Below are 27745 nucleotides of genomic sequence, written 5' to 3'. Positions count from 1 at the left end.
GTGTCACAAGGGAAGGCTATATAATATTGATACATAATATTAATATCATAGATTTAATATTGGGCATAATATTTAAAGGTTTTAATCTGTGTAAAATGCATGCACCAAAGTTGATTGCATGATTAGTATGACTATTTGTCACCCATCTTTAAGCACATGTTGAAATGACAATTTTAAAGAAACTATCCCAGAGACAAATATACAGTATATAAACATTGAAATACTTCCTTTTAACATTTAATGAAATGTTAAGTAAAGCACACAATATTACGAACTAGGCCATGTGATGTGAAAGTCGTGCAAACCCTCTCCTCAATCTATCTCCTTATTGCTCTTAAAGCCTTAAAAGGGAAGTCAACAAAGTACGTATTAACAGCGTGTTATGGTTAAACAGCTAAACAGCACTGGCTCCAAAAAAGAATTGGTTGCGAAAAGTTTGATCTATTTACGTCCTGCAATTTCAATCTCGCGTTCTACGTCAATTTCCGTAAGAGCACTGACGGAAAGCCAAGCGGCTCTTCGGGACAGAAGAACTTAGTTTGGCCTGAATGTGAAGGGTTTCACGTCCTAAACGTCGTCTTTTTAAACCGTGAAACGCCTCATGTTTCTTAAATCATTTGACTGTTTGGGATTACAACTGTAATAACTAAACAGGTATAAGACGATAAAAGTGCTTAGCGGACATCATTTGCGTGTAGAAGATAAACGCTGCAGGTCAATAAACCCCGGAAATGTGTTGATTGGTACAGGCGGAAGTGAACGCGTGTAAACATGCGGAGCGAAGAATACAGAGCTGAGAGAGCGGGCTGGCGGTGGGAGACTGACCTACTTGAGTCATTTACTTGAATGAAGGAAACTAACTTTTTCTTTTCTTTTTTCTTTCTTTGTAGCGACTTTTCAATTGACGAAAAGAAAAAAAAATTGCGTGTAGACAACTTTACATATAATTTCCGGGAAAGTTTGAAACAGTTTGATGAAGCGGTTGTGAGCGTGTTGCTGGTGTGAGTGGAGAAGCTGCGCTCTCGGGAGTAACAGTCGAGTCAGTTATGCTGGTTAAGCGAGTGCCATGCTGTGAGTTATGATGGCAGTATGGCAAACTCAAACCCTAATCCTAATACCTCTCCTTACTGCACACATCATTTGGATCTTTCCTCATGGTGAGTAAATAAGTAAATATTTATTTTTTTTGATTGATGTTAAAATATGACGTACTGCTGTATCTACGTTACTCCGAGTGGAGTGGAGTGGAGTGGAGGCTGGGTGTTTCCCATATTGCGTTATGCTTTTAAAGTTACAACTTATTCATTAAGTTCGTCACAGCTTACACTACATTTATATCTGTTATAATCATTTATAATCATTTAATACTCTGATCACGGTATCAATTTAGCAACCGTCATTAGTAGTTAATTAGTTATTCTTCATCTATTAACCATTAAATCTCAATGACACTGGTTTTTGAGTTTGCACCTCCTTTTTTAATCTTATAATATAAAACTCAATTAAACAGGAGTCCTTTATTTTACCCACAGTTTAGAAAGTAAACGCAATTATTAGAAATCACTTTCCCATAAACAAGTATATAATCATATATACTTATAATTAGTATCAGTGTATAATCAGTATAAGCATATAAATCAGTTGATAGTAAAATATTATAATATGAGTATACTATAAGGTTATAGTAGTATTCCATGTGAAAATAATAGAAAAAATGATGATGATGATGATGAAAAAATGTATGGGAAACATGATATGGTTTGTCAGGACCAGCAAGACAGACCTGACTATGTACAGTATGTACACGCACACACACACACGCAGACATGTGTATATATATATATATATAATCTGATAAGTCACACAAACAAGGGGATTTTCTCTGTGTGTGTATGTGTGTGCACGTGTGTGCGTGTGTGGTTTTTGTTGGCTCTCAGCCTTCCTGAAGTAACTTAGCTGCAGACACTTCTGTTCTTACCATTTGCTTTTTTTCATGCTTTACACATTTCATTGTCTGCTCTTTATCCAGGCTCATACGGAGTTTCTGTCTCATGCCGGTGGCATAAAGTTTCATCGCCCACTTCCAATGTGTCCATCGAATGCCAAGCAGATTCTCAGGAATCCACATTAAAATGTGACTTGTGTCCCCTTCTTGTGCCCTTCCTTGACCCAGCGGCGCACGTCTCTCAGACTGAGTGCAGTCGTACGAATGTGAGCTTTAGCGAGCTTACAGATGGGCATGACTGTAAGCTGCTCTGTCCAGGACACATGCCAGAGCACATACCTTTGTCCTGTATACTACAGGAAGTCTGTGAGTATTAACACTGCTTTATTGAGTTTATGGAACTAATCCTGTGAAAGAATCTTGAGAAATTATTAAGTAGGTGAACAATGTATTGTTGTTGTTTTTGTTAAGCAACTTTGTGAGAAAGATTTCTTTCAGGTGTAACTACACTATTGTGTATCCTGACTATGCAGGAATATCTTATCTCATAAATGGCTATGGAATTAGTAGTGATGATTAATGAAGATGTGTTATGGATTGTTTTCAACATATATTAAAGTCTAAATATCCCCAATGCATGAAGTGTACTGCTTGAGCCACCATAAAAGTTTTTTCAAATGTGACCAGTGGGAATCCAATGATGTATCAGTTCACAAGCCCTAATTGTTGATAAACTACCTAAAAGAGTAGAGTCAGAATTTATTTATAAGTAAGTAAAAGTATATAAGACTTGTAAAATATAGATAGCATGAAGTGTCTCATGTGGGGTTGAGTGTTTTGCACGAATCCATACATAATAGTTCATGTGTTAGTCGAGTGGCTAATTTTCACTAAAACTACTGTGACTAAGAAAGGACAGGAAATGTATAGGTCAATATTTGTAATGAAATCAAGAAGGTAAATCAAAAGGCCACAATAACCAAAAACGTTTTTGATTCATCCCACTCTAAGATTGCACATTGATATCATGGACATTTAAGTTTACAGTATGTGTAAAGCTTGATACAATGACACATTTGACAGATCACAGATTTGAACTCTTGGTTTTCATTCATTCTTTCACCTGAACAGATGAAGTGAAAACTCTGACAGTCATCTCTGGTTGATTCAGATTTTAGAAAAGATTTAAATAACATTTAAGGAATACAACACTTTATTATGTGCTTTACTACTGTATGTAACATGGAAAATATTATAGGAAAATAATCACCAATTAGATTTAATGAACAATACTAGAACTTTAAGATGTAACAAGTTAGTAAGTTAGTTATAGCAGTTATTGCAGTTATTATGCTGTATATCTGTGTTTGTTATATAACTCCAATTATGGGAGTGTCCGGCATGAATGTCCCCAAAGAAGTTGGCAACTTTACAGGGAGCACAATGATATAGTAAACCTGAGATTTGAATTACAGCCAGCACTACTGTCAGAGCAATTTAGCATTACTATGTTACTATGTCTATATGTTAAAAGTAATGATACCTTTGGGTCTGCTTCACTTGTCTAAAAAACCCAAATGCACAGTTTGTCTTGAGCCAACCTCATCGTCACTCTCTGGCAGGACTTTTGTATGAACAGCTGTTTTTTTTTTTGTTTTAAATCGATCATTGACCAGTGCAGCGTTGCTAAAACTGATCCATACAGCTTGATTTTTGGGGTTAACCTTTATAAACGATTGTTGTAAAACTTTGTACAGAAAATATAGAATGACTCATACTGTTTGTATTTGGTATGTGCATGGTTCATGTGTTGTGTGTGGCTAAAAAGAAGGAAGGAAACACTTTTATCAATGTAAAACAAAAAAATAACACCAAGATAAAAATGACGTTATGCGAAATAAAGAAAGGCCTGGGCACAGAGGACATAGAGGACAGTGTAAAACAACACTACCAAGCCTGTCAGTCTTTAGAAATCTATATTTTGTAATGCGTTCAAAAATATTGACACACCAGAGGTGGTTTTGAAGTGGAACAGTTGTTTGGGTGTATTGAGTGAGCGCGTGCACACTGAGATGGGCCTGTAGTTTGCCCACATAACACAACTTCCTGTTCGACTGTGTTGTGCATGGTCTGCAGTATTATTTAACTTTTATGTGGGAAGGGACTTTCTGTCTTCCTCCACTCTTATTGCAACCCACCTGTTACTTATACATTGTTATAATTATACTTCTAACGCTCCCACCAATTCCTATCTACTATTTTTTTTATGTTTTTGCAGATCCCCCTCCTACCTGCTTAATTCCAAATCAGGATCTGGACAAAAATATACATTGCAACTGGACATGGTCAAGTAACCCACTGATCCCAACCGACTTCACCCTACACTGGACAGATGTTGATGATGACCCTAGGTACAATTCTTTCATGTTGTCATGGTATTACTTTTCATGCCATGGTGTGAAGTTGCAATGCCTTTAGAGGGAAACAAGGATATACAGCACTAGAAACGTTAAACATCTTAAATATAAAATGTGTTAAAGAAGCTTTTGATAGTAGCTAATATTAAAATTAATTATATAAATTATAGTTATTTATTACAGATGTTACAAAACTACTAAAGATACTTGTGTATGTATTGTATTGTTTATTGTACAAAAAATCCTGCATATCATATTATTTACTTTATTTTTGGCTGCAGTACATCAGACTTTTTACTTTTCTCCAAATATGGATTAATGAACTAAAAGATCTGATATTTTTTCATCACAAAATATGGTTTATTTATTCAACATTTGTATCAAATTAATCATTTATATCTCAAAATAGTAACTTTTTCCCCTTAAAACTATGATTTAATTTTATGTTGAAATATGTCATTTACTTTAGTTACAAAAAATATATAAATCCCAGACTTCTAAATGCAAAACGTATTATAAAATAAATAAAATTATTTAAGTTAATGAATTCTAAATACTGTCATTTATAAAGAAACTATTGTGGTTGCTCTTGGTCTTGAGACATTGATTACTTAGCTGTACCTTTTATTTACAGGAGGAAAGCAGTTGAGGTAGTATCTGGATAGTGTGCAATGGTGTTGGTACTAGACTTTTGAGAACCGTTCTATACCAGCATTTTTAAATAATTAATACTTTTATGCGTATGTCTATATGGTCTGACTAATAGGGATCAGTCTCTTTAACCACAGTGCTAATAGCAGTAATGTGAGTGTGAAATACAGGAAAAAAACTGACTTTGTTATGAGTTTGTAATCAGCCATATAAATAAGTGAGTCATGAGGAACAGTAGTGAGAGCGGAGCATTTTTTATTTTTTTAGTTTTATTCAGAGACTTGTCTTGAAGGGATTGCTACGGTAATAAGGTTGCCCAAATTAAAATATGGAGATATTTCAGTTATAAAGTGGGTGGAAAAGATAAGCCTCTAATCACAGCATCACCACTGTACACACTCGGTTTTAAAGTGTGGGAGAGCTGGTTTATGTATGGGCTTGCAACTGCTCAACAGATGCGTTTTGTCAAGTTGGCTGATATCGCTTTTTTTTTTAAACTGGTCAGTCTTTATTAAAGACGTTGATACTTACACACTGCAAGAAAATGTAAGTAAACAGTGCAGCTGAATAAAAAGCCTTATAATGTTTATATTTCTCAAATAATTTTATTTATGTTTTTCAAAGATTTATGATCTAACCCTAACAGCACACATACTGTATATTGTGTCTGACCAATGTCAACCCTGTATACAAACTTTCGCCAAGATGTAACACTACAAGGTATCGGCAATATGTAACACTGAGAGCGTTAGAGATGTCTTCTCCCTTTTATCAACAACTCTACACCATCCTCCCAGATAATCATTTACGTCACTCGCTTCCTTGTTTAGTGGCAACCCGGCAAAGATCGAACCCCGACCATCCAATCAGCAACCCAGAGCCTGAATCACTTTGCCACCATATATTTATCGTTTTATCTGTTTCTTTTAGCCAGATTAATAGCTTTAGTCTTTGAATGTCTGGATCTGTCTGAGTTTGTTTTGCAAACAGCGTGTACAGCACTGCTCGTATTGGCCATCACATGTGATGAACCATTCTTTAAAAAAAAAAAGGGCTGGTTACCAAAATGACTGCTGGCTGGTAGATCAATCTATATAAGATCCAGAAATCCAAAGACTAAAGCCCTTAACATGGCCTAACACATGATGCATGCAAGTACGCGAATGCAGACGCTTTCAGCTCCGCATCGCTGGTTATATGCGTCATTGCGTTCACGCGTGACCTGAAAAATCCGTAGTCGCTAGGCATGTATAGCATAAAACAACACAAGACATTACTTCTTCTTAAGTTAACTTCCCTTTGGAAACAGTCAGATCTAAAGTTCTTTTTGCATCGCAAGGGGAAGTGGGACCATCTAATGCGAAGGATGATTCGTGAGAATGGTGTAGAGAGGAAAGTAAAAGGGAAAAAATGCAGAAGCTATGTTTAGATGTAATTTTTTTCAACTTGGATAGTATTATCTTTGATTTGTCACCCAAAAATTGTCTAGTGGGCATTTTGGATTAAATGCAGGCATCGCAGCGGCATATTGCAAATTAACAAACACTCAAATATGTCAGCAGCATATTGTGGATGCTTGTCAGACGTTAGTAATAGGAGACGGACGTGCTGTATGTGTGCTGTCTGGGTATAGTAAAATAGTTTTATATTTAGCTACTTAGAATCTTGATAGTTCGGCTATAATCCTTGCCGGACACTCAGAAGAGATACAGGATTTATTTACTTTTTCAAACATATGAATTTTGTTGATTATAGTTCTGATTATTGATGATGCATATGTTTAAATGAGTGATTACACATATAAAATCAGTGTGCCTCTCAAAACACAAAATAGGCTGCTGTTAGAAAGTTTTTACTGCTACTTTTTTTCTGCAATGAAAAACTTATTTTATTATTTTCACAATGCCATTCTTCCTTCCAAAGACAGCTCAATTTTGAAAATAATTTTACAACATGACATAGGGAAGGCCTAGATGATGATGTACAGTATCTAATGAGTCTCATCAAAAGTACACTATCTCACAAACTAATTAGACGTCTGATATAACACAAATAAGAAACAGCAAATAACAATTAAAAAAATGACAGATGACAATAAATGTTTTTCCCAAAAAGTAAACCAAGTTTTGGAAACCAGATGAAGGAAAAATAGTACACCCTCCCCATGTCTACAATCATTAAGAGTGTAAATAGCAGTCAGCATTAATAACAAAAAGCACAACCTTAGTTAGTCAAGTGTGATTACTTCTATGAAAGCAGAACATTTGGCGGTTTGGTTGTCTAGAGCACTCATGGGTGTGGGTGCATCATGCTAAGCAGAAACAATATGACTCATGACCACAGAAAAGCTACTGTTAGTGCTTATAAATCTGGGACTGGTTATAAGGCCATCTCCAAATAATTGGAAATGCATCATTCTACAATAAGATGGATTGTTTTCAAACTAAGGGCCTTGAAGGCACATGCATGTCTTCACGTTAGAGGAGGTCACAGTAAATTCAGCCAAAGGACAGAGATGTAGCCAAAGAACAGTTGAATGCAAGCCCCAAGAGCTACATCACATGACTTACAGGCCTCTGTAAGTACACTAAAGAACAATCAGATTTATGACCTTATGGAAGAGTAGCTGCAAAAAGTGTTCTCTTTAGCAAGAGTATAGAGCATGACCTACTCTAGATAAGCAAACTTGCATATAAACAAATTGTATTAACACTTGAAGTTCTTTTAGACTGGTTAGATGTTTGCTAACCATGGCACTGTGCATGATGATCTAACACAGCATATCGTCACCAACCTCATAACCTCATAACAGCTGGCGAGCTTGTTTTGTAGACACGTGAACTGTAAAACATGCAATCATAGACCCAACAATGAACTCAAAAAATACATATATAGCGTCTTAAGCTGCAGCACAATTGGGTCATGCAACAGGACAATGATCCCAAACACATCATTAAAACAACATTTGGACTGCTAAAGAAGTTTAAAAAAATGAAGGCAAGTAAACCCTGTGTAGAAGATGTGGGTGGATCCAAATACAGCTGTGCATAAATCAATGTAACTGAAAAAAAGATAAAGAGATGTAAGAGACTGATAATCACCTACAAAAAAAACTTCCAGGTTGCTGCATGTTACTGAATTAAAAGTTGAAGTTTTTTTTTCCAGCTGGTTTCCAAATGTTGATTAACTTTTTCTCCTTTTTTTCATTGAAATATTTCTTTTTTTTTTTTGGTTATTTGTTTGTTATAGACGTTGGTGAGGACTACCCAATTATCACTGTTATTTGAGCCAGGCTAACTAAAAACAGGAATTGAAGTTGAGGGGACTTTTTTTCCATAATCGGATAAGTCAGAATTACAAGAAGTCATAACATGTCGAGATAGTTATATAATGTTTTGAGATAAGTCAAATGTTTGAGTCAAAACGTTTCGAGATAAGTCGGAAATAATACGCGAAATGTTTGCATATTACGTTGAAATTAAGTTGTAAATTACGAAGAACTGATATTTTTGATTATAAGAAACCAAACGTTTGACCTTAACCAAAAGTCAACTCAGATTATTTTTAGTTTAAGGTACAATATGATATAATGCATCAAATATGGGTTTTAAAGTGGACATGTCAGTTAATGCAAACCAAATTACTGTTGCAGATGAATCTTGTTCTAGTGTGTGTACTGTATGTGTGTGTTAACAGTGTGCATTTTAATGCAGGTACAGTGGCTCTATAAACGTAGGGCAGAAAGACAGAGGCATTATTCCACGGGATAAATACCCATCTCATGGTGACATTAAGGTGTGGGTTTCCGCAGCAAACATTTTGGGGAAGATCGATTCAGAAACCCTCATAACCAACACCGAGAGTATCAGTGAGTTCTTTGAATATAAACTTTCATCTGACACTGGTTTCATTTCTAAAACATTTTACATATAATTTAATTGGTTTATTTGTACTTTATTTGTCTCCTTCTCTCTCTCTGTCTTTTCCAGGCCAGCCAGCACCTCCTTCCATTACCCATCATGATGCTTCTGAAGCTTTGGAGATTTTTTGGAACTACAAGGACCAAGGATACTTGTCCAATCAATGGCCGTGTAAGGTCCAGTACAAGAAGCAGTGTGACCAGGCCTGGACAGAGGTGAGTCAGAAAGGGGCGGAGAATAAAAGAGTTTTTTCAAAAACTAACTATTTGAATTTAGTCTTTGTTTTTGAATTCTAATTTTAATTACATTTTATTGTTTAAATAGGTGGTGATGCATGTTTTATTGTACTTTTTGTGTGCATGTTTGTGTGATTTTTGTAGGTTGAGGACACTTTTGATACAAGCTTTTTATTAGATGAGGCCGAGCCTTTCACCACATACAACTTTCGCATCCGCTGTAGGCATGTTTCTGACGAGAGACCAGTGATGAGTGACTGGAGCTCAGAGTACACTGCTAAATCTCCTGCTGCAGGTCAGTTATTGAAAAAACAAATAGCAATAAAGAGAGAAAATGTCTTTAGAATATGATGGACTTTAGTCTGCAGTTCTTGTTCTCGTATAGAAAGTTCTGGGTTATGTCTAGTAGATTTAGTGTCTTGTTGTAAGATTGTTGTACAGTACCGGGACACTATGAGCCTGTGTTGACACCAGTGTTTTAGTGTCTGTCACATCTCTGAGATTAAGGTACTGTCAGAGGCAGAAATCATAGACCACACACTGGCTGAGAGTGCTGGCATTTTTACACCTGTTTATATACATATATATATATATATACACTATATACATCTTTGCATTGAGTGATAGATACAGTAGGTCAGGTCGTCCATTCTGTCATCTGTCTAAGCTTGCTATTAGCACTGCAATCGTAAAAATTAATAGCTGAATGTTTGGATAATTTATATATAATATAATATAATTTTAATCAGCAATTGACTCGATTAGGAATTCAGAATTGATTCAAACATGAGGAAGGTCATGCTAAGGTCAAATATCTGAAAAAAGCTTTTCTACTATAGCGTCCTTGCTGTTAGACATGTGAAGTTGCTGCTGATCTGCTGTCAGTCTTTCTGTGTGTCTGTCTCAGATTCGAGATTTGCAATAGCTTGATATTTCAGGGACAAGTGGTTGAATGTTTGTAGGATTTCTATGACTTTTCTATTTTACTTTAGACTAAAACTGAACAATTTTTTTAAGGTGGTCAATAAAGTATTCACAATGCCAAGCCAAATAAAAGTCACAATTTTAGAAGGGCCTGTATTAAGAAAAGGAAAACAACTAAGAAGATTGCCAAAAAAAAAAAAGGTCAGAGGTTATTTAGATGCTTGACCAAGTTTTATCATAAATATTTACAGTAAAAATCACAGTTATGTTTAATAGAGAGAGTATGAGCATTTCCACACACACACACAAACACACATGCACACTGTGTCAAGGACTGTCATTAAACAGCTATGTGACCATAACAAAACTACTTTTTAGTGAAGACAAATCAGAAAAAAAGGATTGAATTTGTTATTAATGTAAAGACTGGACTTTGGAGAACTAGAACTAAACAACAGACAAGGTTGACCCAATTCCAGTATGATGGGAGCATCAGAGAAGGGAAGCGAAGCTCATGGAGCAATGCACCCATCATGCATAGTACCCTCTGTACAAGCCTCTGGAGACAGTGTTTTGGGCTGCGTTTCATTCCGAAGTGTACTTCACACTTTGTTTGTAGTGAATCTCTGTGAATAGAACTTCCCACAGCAAAACTCCACCATTTGGAATACCCTGCGAACTCACCAGCAGTGAGGTTACTTTCTCTGTGCGTTACCATGGTGACATAAGCACCTCGGATACCTGTTGCTGCTGCTGTGGAAATTAAATATAGAATATTTATCGATACAAAAACTGATACTATTATAAAACGTATGATTTTTAATATGATGTCATAGATAAATAAATCATTTTTCGAACTTTTTTTCACGCTCCAGTGAGATGCAGTGACTTATGGGAAAGTTTTCATTCCCTTTTCCTTTTCTGTTGTTTACTCATTCCCAACACCATTTCCCTTTGAACTGAACATTGCTTCCCCTACACCAATTCCCTTTTGAACTGAACATTTTCACTCCCTGCGGTTTGGAATCACACTTAACATGGCTGAACACCCTTTGAAGAATAAACGTGAATTGGAACGCATCTCTAGTTTGGGTAGGGTAAAAAAAGGTAAAAAAATGTTGCTCTGGCTTTAAAATCCGGCAGGTGGCATGCTCCAAACTATTTGCACAGCACAGCACCCTGTGTAGTAGGAGTGAATTATTGGCTAAGTTTGTTTAGAATTATAACAAAATCTGAAAAATAAATATTGAATATTCATAAAATTGTAATACAAGAATCGCAATATAAATCGAATCAAAGCCTAGGTATCGTGATAATATTGTATCAACTGGTGATTCTCATCCCTACAAATGTGACGGTAAAAGTGTCAAGTATTTGTAGCTAATAATGAATAATTAATTTTTCATAATATGTATTTACAGTGATGTCCTCAATATAAGTTTACCATATGAACATTCAATTCAATTCAATTTTATTTGTATGTATAATTTAACAATTGTCATTGTCGCAAAGCAGCCTTACACAATCAAAAGAATTATTTAAGTCTGTATGGAATGTAAGTGTGCATGAATCAAGATGAGCAGATTGTCCCAGAAATTGATCTGCATTTATACAGTGTGTTAGATGGCAGGCAGTTCAGCTATACCAGTTGATGTTAATTGATGTAAATATGGAGTCCAGGTAGTTATTGGAGACAATTGCAATCTTGTCAATCAACTATTGGGCAACCGTAGCCAAGTCAAGTCCTCAGAGAAACAGCTGTCAACACCAGTTGAGGCCAGAACCGTCTTTTTGGTAAAGTGAAACCATCCCCAGACATCAGACGCATTCCAAAGAGACACACGGGGCATCCATGCAATGAGATCTCCAACCAGAAGCGGGGCACCAGGATGGGTCAGACAGATCAGAATATTATACAAACTTAAATAATTCTTAATAATAATTCTTTAATAATTCTTTTGACTGTGTAAAGCTGCTTTGCGGCAATGAAAATTGCTAAAACGCTATACAAATAAAATTGAATTGAATTGAATTGAGATCCGGAGGGCAGAGGGAGTCTGGATCACTGGCAGCTCAGGAACGACATGTGTAGCTCGACAGAGAGAGGGAAGAGAGAGAGGGGGAGAGAGGGAAGAGAGTGGAAGAGAGAACAGAATAGGGGAGAGCAGAAGAGGGGAGATAACAGTTAGATAATATGAGTTTTCTTTTGTAACCACTTCCTCAGCGCCGACGGGAACGCTTGATGTTTGGTGTGACTGCGATTCTACTTCAGATGAATGCACCATCCTGTGGAAGGTATATTTCTACCACACACTATGAATACACTGTCAGCATTTGGCTTTCAAATTCTCACTCTTTTGGAAGATCCTGACACCATTGTGTTGTTTGTGTTTTTTTTGTCTAGGAGTTGCCCAAGCAGCAGGCTAGAGGGAACATCAACAGCTACGAGGTGTCTATGAAACTGAGCAATGGCTCTGTGTTGAACATAACTGAATCAGCATACACATCTGCAGAGACGTGTGCACAATGCAGAATGGATAAATCATTAAACCTGGATCCACAAGCGCAACAGAGCTATGTGACATGTCCTCAGGAACAGGAGCAAAGCTGTTTTCATTACTGCCATCTCAGTGTTTCAGTTAAGCAGGTGACGGGCATTGGAGTGACTGCTGACGCAGCAGGGGGCAAGTCAAGTCCCGCACATGTTGCATTACCCAGAACTGGTGAGTCATTGAGAATGAAGAAAATGTGAGGACGCTAATGCTGAACGCTTACTGGTCTAATTTTAGCATTTAGCTATTGCTCTTGTGGTTTTGTTCATAGCATCTACGATTTTCATTTGGTCAGTAATCGTTCTGTTAGATCATCAGTGCATTTTACATCATCCAAAACTTGTCTTAGTGACATTTTAAAAATGTTAATTAATGAACAACACAGACATAAGCCCTCATTTTACCCACATTGCAAAAAAATCCAGATGATATAAAATACGCAAATCAGCAAACATGCACCATATGAATGAACTGTTGTTTGATCATTTACTTTTGCATATTGAAACCTGATAACCCTTGCCAGTAAAATGTTAAATGTTAGTTCAGAGTTCTGATAAGGCGTCAAAACCACAGCAGTGAGAGTACTTTAATCTTAAAGACTTGAATAATCCCCCAAAACACCCTTTACAGAGAAAGGGAGATTCAACAGTCAGTTTGAATTTTTTTAATAAATAAAAAAGTTTAGGTGTTGAAGCATTTTTATTTTATTGCCAAGTCATGAATTTTTGTTGTTTGATATTTCTAAGTGGAAGAAGTCTTCCTCAAAGCCCAAGGCACTAGACTTGAAAATTTTAGACTTTAAAAAAAAAAATTTAAAAAAGGTTTAAGAAAAATGATACATTTGTCATAGGGGAGGATTTAATTAGTTTGTAAGAACCCTATAAGATATATACTTGCCTATTTTATTTGTGTCTTTGTACTGTATGTATGGTAAATGGTACATATAACAGTTTCAAAATTCCTCCAAACAAACTAGAATGTTGAATTACATAAACCGAACAAAAACTGGTTGGAGTAAATACGTTTGAATTGTTCTGCATTGCAATTTGATCTGAATGAAAAAAAAATAAACATTTATAATGCTTGAAATTCTCAACGTGTAACACGTTTATGTTTAGTTCATGTAATTCAATATGAATTCAACATTCTATTTTGCTTTGAGGAATTTTGGCACTGTTGTACTTCTATAAAATGGCCTATGGCCAAATTACTCTGTATGCATGTGTGCATTAATGCATTCCTGTTATGATGACTTGTTTCTTGTTTTCTGGCCAAACTGCAGTGAAGTGACAGTCACTGACATTTTCTTTACGTAGGACGTCATGGCACTTTCCGTACTACACAAATATATAAGCTATGTAAGATTATTTATATTACTACTGACTTTCTTTTGTGGACATAACAATGGAGTGAACTAGTGAACTCTCGCCTGCTGTTCTATGAATTTCTTGAAAAGGTTTGTGGTTTGCTGGCCAGGGTTCATGCGTTTCCTCCCTGTGTGAAAGAAACTTTTAAACAGCGTTCACACAGCACTGCTGCTATTTTCTTTTTTTGGTTGTTGTTTTTTTTCCAATTTTATAGCCTAAATATCTTCATAATTTCATTTGAGGCCCACTACGATGTTGGGTTTCAATTTGATTTACCCTTATGCAATTTTTTGCATAAGTAGTCATGGCACCTAGTACCAGATTCAATTAAAAATCGTTGGACACAAAGCAAGCATTTGCATAAATCACATACAGAAATTCAATTCAGGTTAATTTTATTTGTATAGCGCTTTTAACAATTGTCATGTCGCAAAGGAGTGTTACACAATCAAAAGAATTATTTAAGTTTGTATGGAATGTGAATGTGTATGAATCAAAATGGTCAGATAGTACCTAATGAGCAAGTTGAGGGCAACAGTGGCAACGAAAAACTCCCTGAGATGGCAATAGGAAGAAACCTTGAGAGGAACCAGACTCAACAGGGAACCCATCCTCATTTGGGTGAAACAGAAAGAAGAAATTTATCTGCATTCATACTGTGTGTTAGGTGGCAGGCAGTTCAGCATAACAGTTGATGTTAATTGTTGTTAATATGGAGTCCATGTGCTTTTATTAAGGATAAACACGAATTGGGGCTGTGTGTTTTCTGGAGTTAGTAATGCACTAAACATATTAATAGAAAAATTTGTTTTGGTAGATCTGCAGCAACCAGCCATATCATTGGAGGTCAGAGGAAAGAGTCAAGAGCTTAACGTATCCTGGTCAGTGCAACCTCCGTTCTCTGACAGTTTACAAGAATATGTGGTGCAGCATAAACCAGTTGGACTACCTCACAGCCCATGCCTTAACTGGGTTAAGGTGCACAAAACCCAGACCTTTGTTAAGCTCACAGGTAGGTGTGAAAAATGACCCGGCAAAATACTTTATAAGGTTGCGCACGGCTAGGACTATGTCTCAGTGCTCTACATGTTTATCATGCTAGATGTCAAAAAGATATTAACAGGAGATAACAGATTTGGAGGGTTTCTGTAAATAAGGAGAATGGAATCGAAAGGCCCAGATGGGAGTCTACGTCTAGTCCTGTGTGTGTGAGATCTTCTGAAGTCAGCCAGTAGCTCCTCAATAAGCAAATCACCATGGTTGGCACAGTTAGAAGGAACAAGCTCCCCTGTACTTTGGTCTTCTCGAACACAGTGCATAAGAGTTTAATGGTCATGATGTCAAGAAGCCAGCCGTTATCTTGTCTTACTGTATATGTGCTAATTAAATGTGTTTATTATTATTATTTATTGTTGTTGTTTATTATATTTTGTGGGTGTGGGGAATTGTTATAAATGTGGTATGACTAGTATTTAGCCACCAAATTCCTCATTTTATACTGTATAATAATATATCACTATGTTGTTAAAAATAAGTTCAAGATGATGCTTTCCTTTCTAAATTCTTTCTAAAACCATTCTCTATATTGCCCCTGGGTCTGAAGGAGTGCGCGTTGTTTTGAGATAGACTAAAGTAGACAGTGGCTTTCTCATACAGTGCGCTCATTCAGTTCTCAGATGTCAATTCAATTCAATTCAATTCAATTTTATTTGTATAGCGCTTTTAGCAATTTTCATTGCCGCAAAGCAGCTTTACATAGTCAAAAGAATTATTTAGGTTTGTATGAAATGTGAATTTGTATGAATCAAAATGGTCAGTTTGTCCCTGGTGAGCAAGCCGAGGGCGACAGTGGCAAGGAAAAACTCCCTGAGATGGTAAGAGGAAGAAACCTTGAGAGGAACCAGACTCAACAGGGAACCCATCCTCATTTGGGTGAAACAAAAAGCAGTAAATGATCTGCATTTATACAGTGTGTAGGGTGGGAGGCAGTTCAGCTATAATAGCTGATGTTAATTGATGTTAATATGGAGTCCAGGTAGTTATTGAAATGATGTCAATGATGTTCAGAGGTCAGGGTGATGGTGTAGCTTGTTGTCTCACATGTAACCTTTGTCTCCATCTTCAGGTCAACTGTCAAACTACACAGCCTACAATGTGTCTCTGTTTGCTATTGTCAACAACAGCAGCTGTTTACTCAAGTCTGTCATTGCCTACACTGTTGAAGGAGGTATACATTACTTAATATCTTAATTTCATTCATAGATTTGCTTCAGATAATAGTAGCCATTTGACTTTATTGACTTAATATTTTTGGAGTTGTACAAGGTGCTTTCATGTAAAAAAAAAATCTGTGCTTCTGATTGTGTAAAACAGCACCACGATTATGAAAGTAAAAATTAACTTTAGTTCTGTATATAAGCCCCTGCTACAATAATGCACGTATCCCAGCGTTTCACTAAAGCTCTGATACCATAAAGGTTTATCAGAACACCTAAGATCCAATCATGGCTACGGCGTACTAAGGAAACCTTTTACCTTGATGGTATCAAAGCACTAGTGCAATGCTGGGATGAGTGCATTAGTGTAGCAGGAGATTATATAGAAAAAATTAAGTTGGTTTTTACTTTCGTAGATGTGTTTTGTTATTCTTTTCGGGTTTGACTTGAATGCCGCTGGAATTTAATTTATAGCAGTTAGGCACAAAAACAGTTTTTTTCCCCAGGCAATCTACCTCATGAACTGTTAAACATCATTCCAACTGTCAATAAATATATGTGCAATATTGTGAACAGTACCACAGGGCGATATACTGTATAATACCACAGATTTCAGATATTTATGTAACTTATTTAAAAAAGTATCTCACACCCTACTCCATTTCATGTAAACTTTTTTTTTGTGTCATGCTGTTTTGTCTTGTCATTTGTTTTTTGTTATGGAAGCTCTGTCACTAAAACATTTCTTCTTCTGCAGTGCCTCCAGAAGTCACAGACTTCCAAGCTGTACCTACCTCTCCGACTAGTGCAAACCTGACCTGGACGCCTATTCCTCTTAATATTAGCCAAGGACGTATCTTGCTATACCAAGTGGGCTTTTCTCATGATGCGGTTGGTAAGTACAGTACATAACTGTGCAAAGTCCAATCAGGAAAAAAAAGTTTTTAATTTACTGTTGCCTGGTGTACCAGCCAGTTCAGTAGATGTTTTATAAAAAACTTTTTTTTTTACACCATTTAACAAATAGACCAACTCTTTGTTCACTTTAACAAATTAATAATTAAATGCAACCACAAATAGGTTTATACACTCCCTAAAATCTTTTAGAAACACCTGTACACCTGCTCATTCATGCAATTCTCTAAACAGTCCATCATTTTTATAATGATTTAATATTACCATCTCAGCTCTGGTATTAATGAGAACTTTTGGGCTTTTTTTTCAGAAATAGCAAGAAATAATAGTTTGGGTTTTTTTATGAGTAATTGGCTTTTGTCTTTTACACAGTGTACAACGTGAGCAGCAATCAGAGCAGTCTCCAGGTCAATAATCTGTATCCTGGTCAGCAGTATGTAGTGTGGATCACCGCTGTAACAAGTGCTGGAGAGGGAAAGAATGCAACTTCCTACTTTACCACATCTTCCCCTGGTAGCTCTCTCGCCTTAACAGCCTCTTTTCCTGTTTCTACAGATTTGTCAGTTATGCTAACCAGAGTGCTATAATGCTCAAATAGCCTTAATAAAGTTAAATTCTGCAGCTTCACTTTAAATTGACCTTGGTTATATTCACGCAGTCTGTTCTTAATCCTGTAGTAATTCTTTAGTCCTGTCATTCGTTTATAAGTTTAACACGAAGCCATGTCACATGAGAGAAAGTCTGATGCAGCTGTGTGTGAACTTCTAATTAAACATCATTTCACCTTGTATATATTTTCCTACCTTAATAATCCTGTTTATGCTGCTGTAAATGTTAGTGTTGTGAATGGGAAATAATGTGTAATCAATCTTTTGTTTTGTTCTTCAGGCAACATTACGGCAGCAGTAGTGGGCATTGTCATAATTGTTTTTATTGTCCCTTTGGCCTTATTCATTTTAGTTTTGTGGTAAGTATAAAATCAATTTCATATATCTTTAATTTATATAATATATAATTAAATAAATCACCTTAATAAAGTTATCTGGGTTGTATGTTGTAAGTTATTTTTTGACAATGACATGTAATTAGTTCCATTATTGCAAAATCTGAATGGATATCGATTTTTAAGGTGGTGTTCAAGAGGTAAGGGAACCAGGTGGTTCTACAAAATTCCAGACCCCATCAACAGCAGCTCATTTAAACAGATGAGCAATCAGGTAAGAGTGATTCTAAGTATGTTAAGTGTATTGTGTGTACTGTACTGTGTGTACTCTAACTCTCCTGGATCAGTTCACAAAGAGCTTGGTAAGTATTTGTTGAATTATGTAGACTATATGGCCAAGGTTTATGGACACCTGACTTTCCTACATGTGTAAGCTGCTACACTGCTTACTGTACTGGCTACTGTCTATGGTGTAGCATTTTATTTTCCTTTCACACCCTCACAGCTGTGCCCCAAAATCTGGAGAAAGCCTTTCCAGGAGAATATTACAGGAAACGGGATGGGGTGAATCTGGAATCGAAAGGTTGTAGGTGTGCACACAAGGATATAGTGGGCATGCATTTTTAAATCTTTGGCCTTATTTAGTTTATATAATTTGCAGCTGTTCTTCTAGAACACAAGGGATTGACAAATAAACTATTTAGCTAGTTATTGAATTTAAAATTACATTTTGACTGCCTGGAAGCTGACAGACAAACATTTAATCCCAAAATATAGGTTTTAGTGTGGACTGTTAATTGGTGATTTTTGATGCTGGTAACTCTAAATGAACTTCTCCTCTGCAGCAGAGGTAGGTTTTGGTCGTCTTTTTTAGGGATGGTCTTTATGAGAGTCAGTTTCATCATGGTGCTTGATGGGGTTTTCCAAATGCACTTGACAATACTGTTCTTGCAAGAACTTTTCCAGAACAGCTGTATACCTTTATACATTTATAAATGTGTGTGTGTGTGTATATATATATATATATATATATATATATATATATATATATATATATATATGTATATTTATATACCACTTTCACAAATGTGTAATATTTAACCATGAAACTTTTTTCACCACAAAACTATAAACAAGTACAATTGCTGGTACAATCATTCAGAATAGCAATTTAGATCCAGCCTTTTAGAAATAATTTTGCATCAAATCTGTACATTCATTACATTAAATACTTGATGCATTTAGCAAATCAGCTGTAAACATTTTATCTTCTTTAATAAGGGCATATAATTACATCTTAGCAGGTGAAATATCTTAAATATATTGTAGTCAAATTTTACCTAGTGTCAGTGTTTTATGAGTGTTTTTTTAATTATTAAAAATGTATAGACTTTTTTACTCATTTCTATACAAAAAGAAAAAAATAACATGTAAAAACATTTACAACAGGTTGAATAAGATTGTTTGATTAACGTAAATGATTTAAATATTTTAGATTCAAGAAATATTGTTGCACATATTTAAGATATTGTTGCTTTCTTAGATATGTTTTTGTTGTAGTGTGACTACACCAAAATCGGCTCTTCAAAAGTAAATGTGTTTACAGCTGATTTACAAAATCTATAAATTAGTGTAGGTGCAAACCTCTAACCTTATGTTATTTGTCATAATAAAATAGTGTTGCTTTCAGTTAATAATTTCTTCGGGTAAACTGCCATTACTCACTAGACTTTTAATCACTACAGTTATGTGTAATTATGCTTGAATGCATGAACTGTACATGTTAGACAAATGAAAAAAGTGTGTTTCTTAAAATAAAATGTTAATTATTATTATGATTATTATTATTATTATTATTATTATTATTAAAGATATCTAATTGTAAGAATGAATAAAACACCTATTACTGTAATTTATCTGTTGCTGCATACACTTGCATACACTGTATTTATCAAGGCAGTATGTATGATTACATTACTATTGGCATTCAGCAAGTTTGTATCATCAGTTATTGTTATCTTGGCTTTTATTTGAGAAATATTTTAACTAAAGTAATTAAATTAAGAATGGTGTAAGGCAGATCTTTTTTTGTTGTTATTTATTTATTTAGTTATTTTTGGATGGACATTTTTCTCAGACATTCACCTCAAGTAAATCTAAGAGTTTTTACTTTTAACTTAGGTGAATAATTTGTGCCTTTACTTTTGCCAGTGTGTTTATTTAGCAAACGCATGTGGGATCTTTTTACCAGCTGTGAAAGATTATTATAGTTGCTTTGTAATAACTAACATTGTGTGTGTTTACAGTTCTGGCACTCATGGCCTGTTACTTCATCCTCCATGGAGTATGGACTAACCATCTCTCAGATCGAGGTAATTCCTGAGCCAGAAGTTGAACATGAACCTGAGATGGAGCAGCCAGAGGAGCACAGAGAACAGGAACAGAGCAGAGGAAAGGAGTTGCAAAGACTTGGGGTGTTAGAGCGAAACAATTCCATGCTACAGCATCAAAAAGAATACAGCCAAATGATTGACACCAGTGATGAGGAAGGCAGGGAAGATGAAGACAGTGAGTGGGACGAGGAGCCGTTTCCTTCCGACTATGAAAAACATTTTTTGCCCATCACTGTGGATGCATGAATCTTCTAAAGTGCCTGGAAATGATTGTGGCCTGTCATAGCTTTTTTTCCTTTATATTTAAAATGTGTTATGAAAGGCATTTTGGTGGTCTTGAAATTTATTGCAATGCAGAATGTTTTGTAAAAAGCATCAGGAAACTCAGCCATAATCAGCTGACTCAGGTGTCATTAATGTGCCATTTAGAATTAAAAGAATGAGCACAACCTCATGCACATCAATGCATTTCAATCTTTTGGAAGAACATGTGCCTAGATATATAACAAAATATATGTCAATTTTGCACATGAGTAGCGTTCAGTTTGGAAGTTGATCAGAAATAGCTACTTGTGGATAACACCTTGTGTGGTTTTACATCGATATAGATATACAGGACTGTGCAAAAGTCTTAGGCATCATGTGCTTTAGTAAAGCTCTTTATAGATTTGTTTTAATGACTATTATTGAGTTGGCACAAAACATTTCTGATTTTCAACCAACAGTATTCCAACACAAAATTAAAAGTTACAGAAAAATATTTGTGTGCTAGAAAAGAAAGCAGCATATTATATAAGCAACTACTTTTTATGCAAAGAACAAAATGAAAGCTGATGGGATTTGCATGCAAAAAAGAAGTAGGTGCAACAGTCAAAGTCCTCAGAAGAACTGTTCTGTAGGATGCTCATTAAACGTAGTAGCTAATTTCCTTATAAAACTGTACAAATTGTACGTGACACTAAAGGATCCTCAAAGCGTTGTTACACCAAAGACTAACTTTAATTTTTATTTTTTATTTTTTTTACATCCTTGCTGTACAGCCTTTATTTGCATGTGCCTAAGACTTTTGCACAGTAACTGTAGATACATCACTCTCAAGCCATATATACTGGATTGGGAACGCTTCATGGACCACTGGTACAAGCCAGCAAAGGAAGATACAAGTGCCTTTTCAGCATATATTCATCTCTGACTCTACAGAGGGATTTACAGGAACTGACAGACTGACTCTTACCGACTGTAAAAATCATGGCTTGAACTTTTTCCATGTGCAATTTGTGTTTTATAGTATTACAAAACTTATACAGTCATTTAATGACTGTATCACAGTGTCATATTTTTTATTTCTAACTTTTTTTTTGTCTTACAGAGGAATGCATATTTTACTCAAATCAATGTATTTTTCTAAACATTATGGAAAATTATACTTGACAAAATGTATTAGAAACTTTTATTAAAATTGACAAGAGAATGTCAAAGGTTTTGTAAGACTTTGTGGAAAAAGTATGTTTTTTCTTTTTTATCTAATAGTTTAATGTGGTAAATCAGAAACAGGAACATATTTTTTTATGAGAAACCTTTACTGTAACTTGGGTAAAAATATTTTAGTTTAGTTTATTAATGCCTGCTTTTAGACATATTTACAACCATGACAGGTAGTGCCAGGGCATGGGCACAATAAATGCTATACTTAGGAGATTCTCCATAACATCAATGATGTATAATGTTAGACCAATTTCCGGACATTTTTGTGTCACATAAGTATCTTCCAAATAATGTCTGTGATTAGGTCACAACCACTGTTGCCAGATTGCACTTATGCAATGCTGAAAAACTGCCATTCATATGTACGGGTTAAATATAAACCTTCAGAGCTGTTGTTGCTTATTTTCTGTAAAATTCTCCTGAAAATAACAAAAATTTGTCCAAAGATGTTAACAAGTAGCCAAGCTGGGCGTAAATGTCTCCTAATCTGGCAACAAGGCTTACTTACAGCTTTTTTTAAGTAGAGTTGAGAAGACTGTGGAGATTGGTGGGCCCCTTTATACAGCATGTAAAAACATGCTACATAGCTAGATCTTAAACTTGAGTCTGCCTGTGTCTTAATGTAACTGCGTACCATTCAGCCAAATTGAAAGTCATCTAGGAATATTACTAGATCCAACCAAGATCATTGCTTTTAATGGAAAGGTTAACAAGGTGCTCATTCAGACATAAAAGTGACATGTTAATTTGTTGTCAGATTTACGAAAAGATGTCTAAAAACATTTGCCATTTCATGCCTGCCATAGATACTTTACTCATTCTCTATACTGCTTATCCTATACAAGGTCGGGGGGAGGGGATTCAGGGCACTAAGTGGGGCACACACTGGCAGTCCATTAGAGTGTACAAGCACATGCACACTTTGAAGTTTGGAAACATAAATTGGCTTTCTTTGCATGTCTTTGGACTGTGGGAGAAAACAAAAGTACCCAGAGGAAACCCACCATGCACTGGGAGAACACGCAAACTCCACGTACACAGACCTGAAGACCGAACTCAGAACACTTGGCCATGGAGGTATGAGGCCACAGTGCTAGCCACTACACCACCATCCCACCTACTTTCTACCATAGATAATACCACTAAACCAAATGATGGAGAATCACTGGTTAAATTGACCTCCCAAAGATTTTATTCACATCATGACAAGAGATTCACAGAGGTGTGATATGAAATCTTTTTATTACTGATTTTTTATTAAGCTAAATAAAAGTTTATTATGTATTTTTTGTACTCGAATTCAGATTTCACAAGGCATGTGCCAAAAAAAGTTCCATTTTGTTTTATTTAGACTTTGAAGTTAAGAATTACAGGATGACCCAGAAGTCTCCATACTTTTTTTCAAACATAACTTTAACAAAACTAACAAAACATTCTCTAAATGACTTTTTTTTTTGTAAACACAGTTTGGCTATCCTACTCATGAAAAAGTTGAGTTAACACATCTGGAGTAAAGATTTCAGAGCCTTTCACGGTTTTTTTTCCGCACACATCTTAAAATAGAGTCAAATCCTTTTTTTCTAATTATCCCACACAATATTTTACAAGGACAAGGTAAAAACAGATATTTGCAGTGCTTTGTTTAAAAAATGACTGAAATATCCTATTTACATAAGTATTCAGACCCTTTGATATAACACTTGCAATTGGTGCATCCTACTCCTATCAGTTGTTCTTGAAATGCTTCTACAAATTGACTGGAGTCCCTCTTTGCCTGTAATGTGATGCATTGGACAAAATTAGGAAAGGCACTCACCTGTCTATATAAGTACACTGTAGTACTTATTCTTAAGTACTGTACATGGCATACAGTGATGTGAAAAACTATTTGCCCCCTTCCTGATTTCTTATTCTTTTGCATGTTTGTCACACAAAATGTTTCTGATCAAACACATAACTATTAGTCAAAGATAACACAAGTAAACACAAAATGCAGTTTTTAAATGATGGTTTTTATTATTTAGGGAGAAAAAAAAATACCAAACCTACATGGCCCTGTGTGAAAAAGTAATTGCTCCCTGAACCTAATAACTGGTTGGGCCACCATTAGCAGCAATAACTGCAATCAAGCGTTTGCGATAACTTGCATAGAGTCTTTTACAGCGCTCTGGAGGAATTTTGGCCCACTCATCTTTGCAGAATTGTTGTAAGTCAGCTTTATTTGAGGGTTTTCTAGCATGAACCGCCTTTTTAAGGTCATGCCACAACATCTCAATAGGATTCAGGTTAGGACTTTGACTAGGCCACTCCAAAGTCTTCATTTTGTTTTTCTTCAGCCATTCAGAGGTGGATTTGCTGGTGTGTTTTGGGTCATTGTCCTGCTGCAGCACCCAAGATCGCTTCAGCTTGAGTTGACGAACAGATGGCCGGACATTCTCCTTCAGGATTTTTTTTAGTAGACAGTAGAATTCATGGTTCCATCTACCACAGCAAGCCTTCCAGGTCCTGAAGCAGCAAAACAACCCCAGACCATCACACTACCACCACCATATTTTACTGTTGGTATGATGTTCTTTTTCTGAAATGCTGTGTTACTTTTACACCAGATGTAACGGGACACGCACCTTCCAAAAAGTTCGACCTTTGTCTCGTCGGTCCACAAGGTATTTTCCCAAAAGTCTTGGCAATCATTGAGATGTTTTTTAGCAAAATTGAGACTAGCCTTAATGTTCTTTTTGCTTAAAAGTGGTTTGCGCCTTGGAAATCTGCCATGCAGGCCGTTTTTGCCCAGTCTCTTTCTTATGGTGGAGTCGTGAACACTGACCTTAATTGAGGCAAGTGAGGCCTGCAGTTCTTTAGATGTTGTCCTGGGGTCTTTTGTGGCCTCTCGGATGAGTTGTCTCTGCGCTCTTGGGGTAATTTCGGTCACCCGGCCACCACTGTTCCATGGTTTTGCCATTTGTGGATAATGGCTCTCACTGTGGTTCGCTGAAGTCCCAAAGCTTTAGAAATGGCTTTATAACCTTTACCAGACTGATAGATCTCAATTACTTTTGTTTTCTTATTTGTTCCTGATTTCTTTGGATCTTGGCATGATGTCTAGCTTTTGAGGTGCTTTTGGTCTACTTCTCTGTGTCAGGTAGCTCCTATTTAAGTGATTTTTTTTATTGAAACAGGTCTGGCAGTAATCAGACCTGGGGGTGACTACAGAAATTAAACTCAGGTGTGATAAACCACAGTTAAGTTATTTTTTAACAAGGGGGGCAATCACTTTTTCACACAGGGCCATGTTGATTTGGAGTTTTTTTTCTCCCTTAATAAAGTAAACCTTCATTTAAAAACTTTTTATTTTAACTTTTGATTTTGTGTTCAATTATGTTATCTTTGACTAATAGTTAACGGTTTTTGATGAGCAGAAACATTTAAGTGTGACAAACATGCAAAAGAATAAGAAATCAGGAAGGGGGCAAATAGTTTTTCACACCACTGTATAAGGAATCAGGAAATCAGGCACAGTATATCATTAATACCATCCCTACAATCAAACATGGTGATAGCAGGACAATGCTGTGGGAATATTTTTCTGTGACTAGGCCTACAAGACGAGTGAATATAGAGCCCAAAAATGGATTTAAAAAAATGAATACCTATCCCGAGTCAAACATTCCAACTAAACAAAGAATTGCATGTACAACAATAAAAAAAGAAGATTTAAGTCAATTTTAAGTTGTGTGAAACAAGTGTAAACTTAAAAAGGTCTGAAAACTTTCCATCTTCAGTGTATAATTGATTAATTATATTTATTTCCTCTATGTATTGAGACGTATGAGAAACCCTGTAGATAAGGGGTACTAAATTAAAATTTAAGAATGGTCGGTCAATAAAATCTTTTTTGAGGCATGGTTCAAAAATAAGTAATTGAAATTTTCCATAGCACTACAATAATATTTATTGTCAATTTTCACCAACTATGTTAAACATGTGGCTAGTTTGAACTTCGATGGCCTTGTATATTTCCTTGTAATTGTACGGAATACGAACAACAATCTTTCATCTTTAGTCAATCTTCATTTGCATGCTGCTGAGCTGTAAATTAATGTGAAAGGTCTCATATTGCTCTGTCATACTGGGCTCTCAGTTCGGATATTTTACACGCCCTCACCTCAGACCACTGCAGTTATGTTTGCTCTAACGACTTGTGTTTTGTCTCATAGTGGCGCTTCACATTACTGCTTTTTATTATCGCCACAGTTTCAGTACATATATATATATATATATATATATATATATATATATATATATATATATATGTCTATTCATCTTTAAAGGTTCAGTTTTCCTCTTCTTCTTTGTTTTTTACCTGCTGTTGGAATCCAGTAGGTTGGTTACATTACTGGCAACTGTAGTTCTCACTCTCCCTCTCTTAAAGCCGATTTTCAGACCAGCCTTCTTTTAAATGTCTAATGCTTCCTTCCCTAATCTTGTCTTGACTTGTTCTGTGTCTTAATCTCCTCGTCTGCTTTATCCGGTACTTTTACACACTCTTTCTTCCTGACAGGTTTTTCTTTCACTACCACTCAGCATTCAGTTAGACTTCGCACTCTCCACAGCTTCTCTGTTCTTTAAGCCTTCTTTCCCCAATCGGTGACTTCCTATTCTTCTAAAGAATCTTAACATTGCTTTCTAATCTCCCTAGTTCTTGGAGCTAGAACTATATCTATATGCCCACCATATCTAGCCTCTCCTGCATATATTTTCTGCACCAGAACAATACATGCTTAGCATTGCTGTGACAAGTTTTTATTCTGCTAATACTTTTTTCCGATTTTACTTTATCACATTTCATTTGTCCTGTATTGAATGCAAATGTCTCACTTTTGGTTTTAACTACAATTAGTTTTTTTGGTTGCTTCTTTTGACAACTTGGACAAATGGGCTCTGACCCAAACATTTTTCCCTTGTCTTGCTTTTGAGTTAGCTAACAGTATTTCATACACAAGATCCTGTTGACTTCTGGTTATACCTGTACTAATGATAATAAGTGCTGCTGTTGAGACATTGCAAATTACCACATTCCTTTGATTAAACTTCTCAGCCCATTCTATTGCCATCATAACCTTTAGCATTTAATAAAGTACAAGCAAGCTCATGGGGGAAACCGATCATAAAATAAAGCAAGCTGGTAAATGTTTATGGAAGATAGTGATTGATGGTTATGCCAGATCAAGGTGAATATGAGGTAGAAAAAATGAACAGTATAATAAAACAAGAGATAAAAAGACAGCATTAAAGTCTAAATGAAAAGTAATAAACAGTAATAAACCTATCAGTCTGTTCATCTGTAAAGGTTCAGTTTTTAACAGTCTGCGTTCATTTTCTGGGAATTATTACGTTGTTTGGCTCCGTTGAGTGACGCGAATAGCCACGCCCACCTCGAGTGAAACAGCGATAGCGTACTAATATAGAAAAGCATCTGGGACGGAATGCGGTCCGGATCCTCAAGTCCGCTATTTAGTAATGCCTGGTGTAGAGGCTCACCAACTAGTAGTATAGAATAATACATTTACTATATGACTTTATACCAAGAGCATGTCTAGTACAGACACGATATCTCCCAAGAATAAAGAATCCATTACATTTGTTACCTATATTATTTTCTATGTAGTTATTAATAGAACTCTGCATGTAGAGCGTGCGTCCCCATCCCCCTATTCGCTCGCGCTGACTATTCGCTGCGCGCATGCGTCATGTCTCCGCTCTCGTTGGTGGGGGGAAGGGGGC

General features: G+C 35.9%; 1 protein-coding gene across 1 annotated transcript; it reads left to right on the top strand.

The window, feature by feature from the left end:
- Window positions 1–560: 560 nt before the first annotated feature.
- Window positions 561–21963, top strand: il12rb2l (interleukin 12 receptor, beta 2a, like). Its single transcript, XM_053514716.1, has 15 exons — window positions 561–1157; window positions 2030–2311; window positions 4224–4356; window positions 8727–8881; window positions 9003–9148; window positions 9314–9464; window positions 12318–12388; window positions 12498–12816; window positions 14830–15024; window positions 16138–16239; window positions 16986–17123; window positions 17516–17656; window positions 18032–18110; window positions 18273–18360; window positions 20393–21963. Exons 1-15 carry the CDS (start codon window positions 1079–1081, stop codon window positions 20723–20725), a joined length of 2412 nt encoding a protein of 803 aa, XP_053370691.1. The 5' UTR covers window positions 561–1078; the 3' UTR covers window positions 20726–21963.
- Window positions 21964–27745: the final 5782 nt, after the last annotated feature.

This window comes from Clarias gariepinus, chromosome 16, assembly GCF_024256425.1.
Source record: "Clarias gariepinus isolate MV-2021 ecotype Netherlands chromosome 16, CGAR_prim_01v2, whole genome shotgun sequence".
In the NCBI taxonomy this organism is placed as follows: domain Eukaryota; kingdom Metazoa; phylum Chordata; class Actinopteri; order Siluriformes; family Clariidae; genus Clarias; species Clarias gariepinus.
The sequence above is the reverse complement of the archived record's forward strand: the minus strand, read 5'-3'. Positions and strand labels throughout refer to the sequence as shown.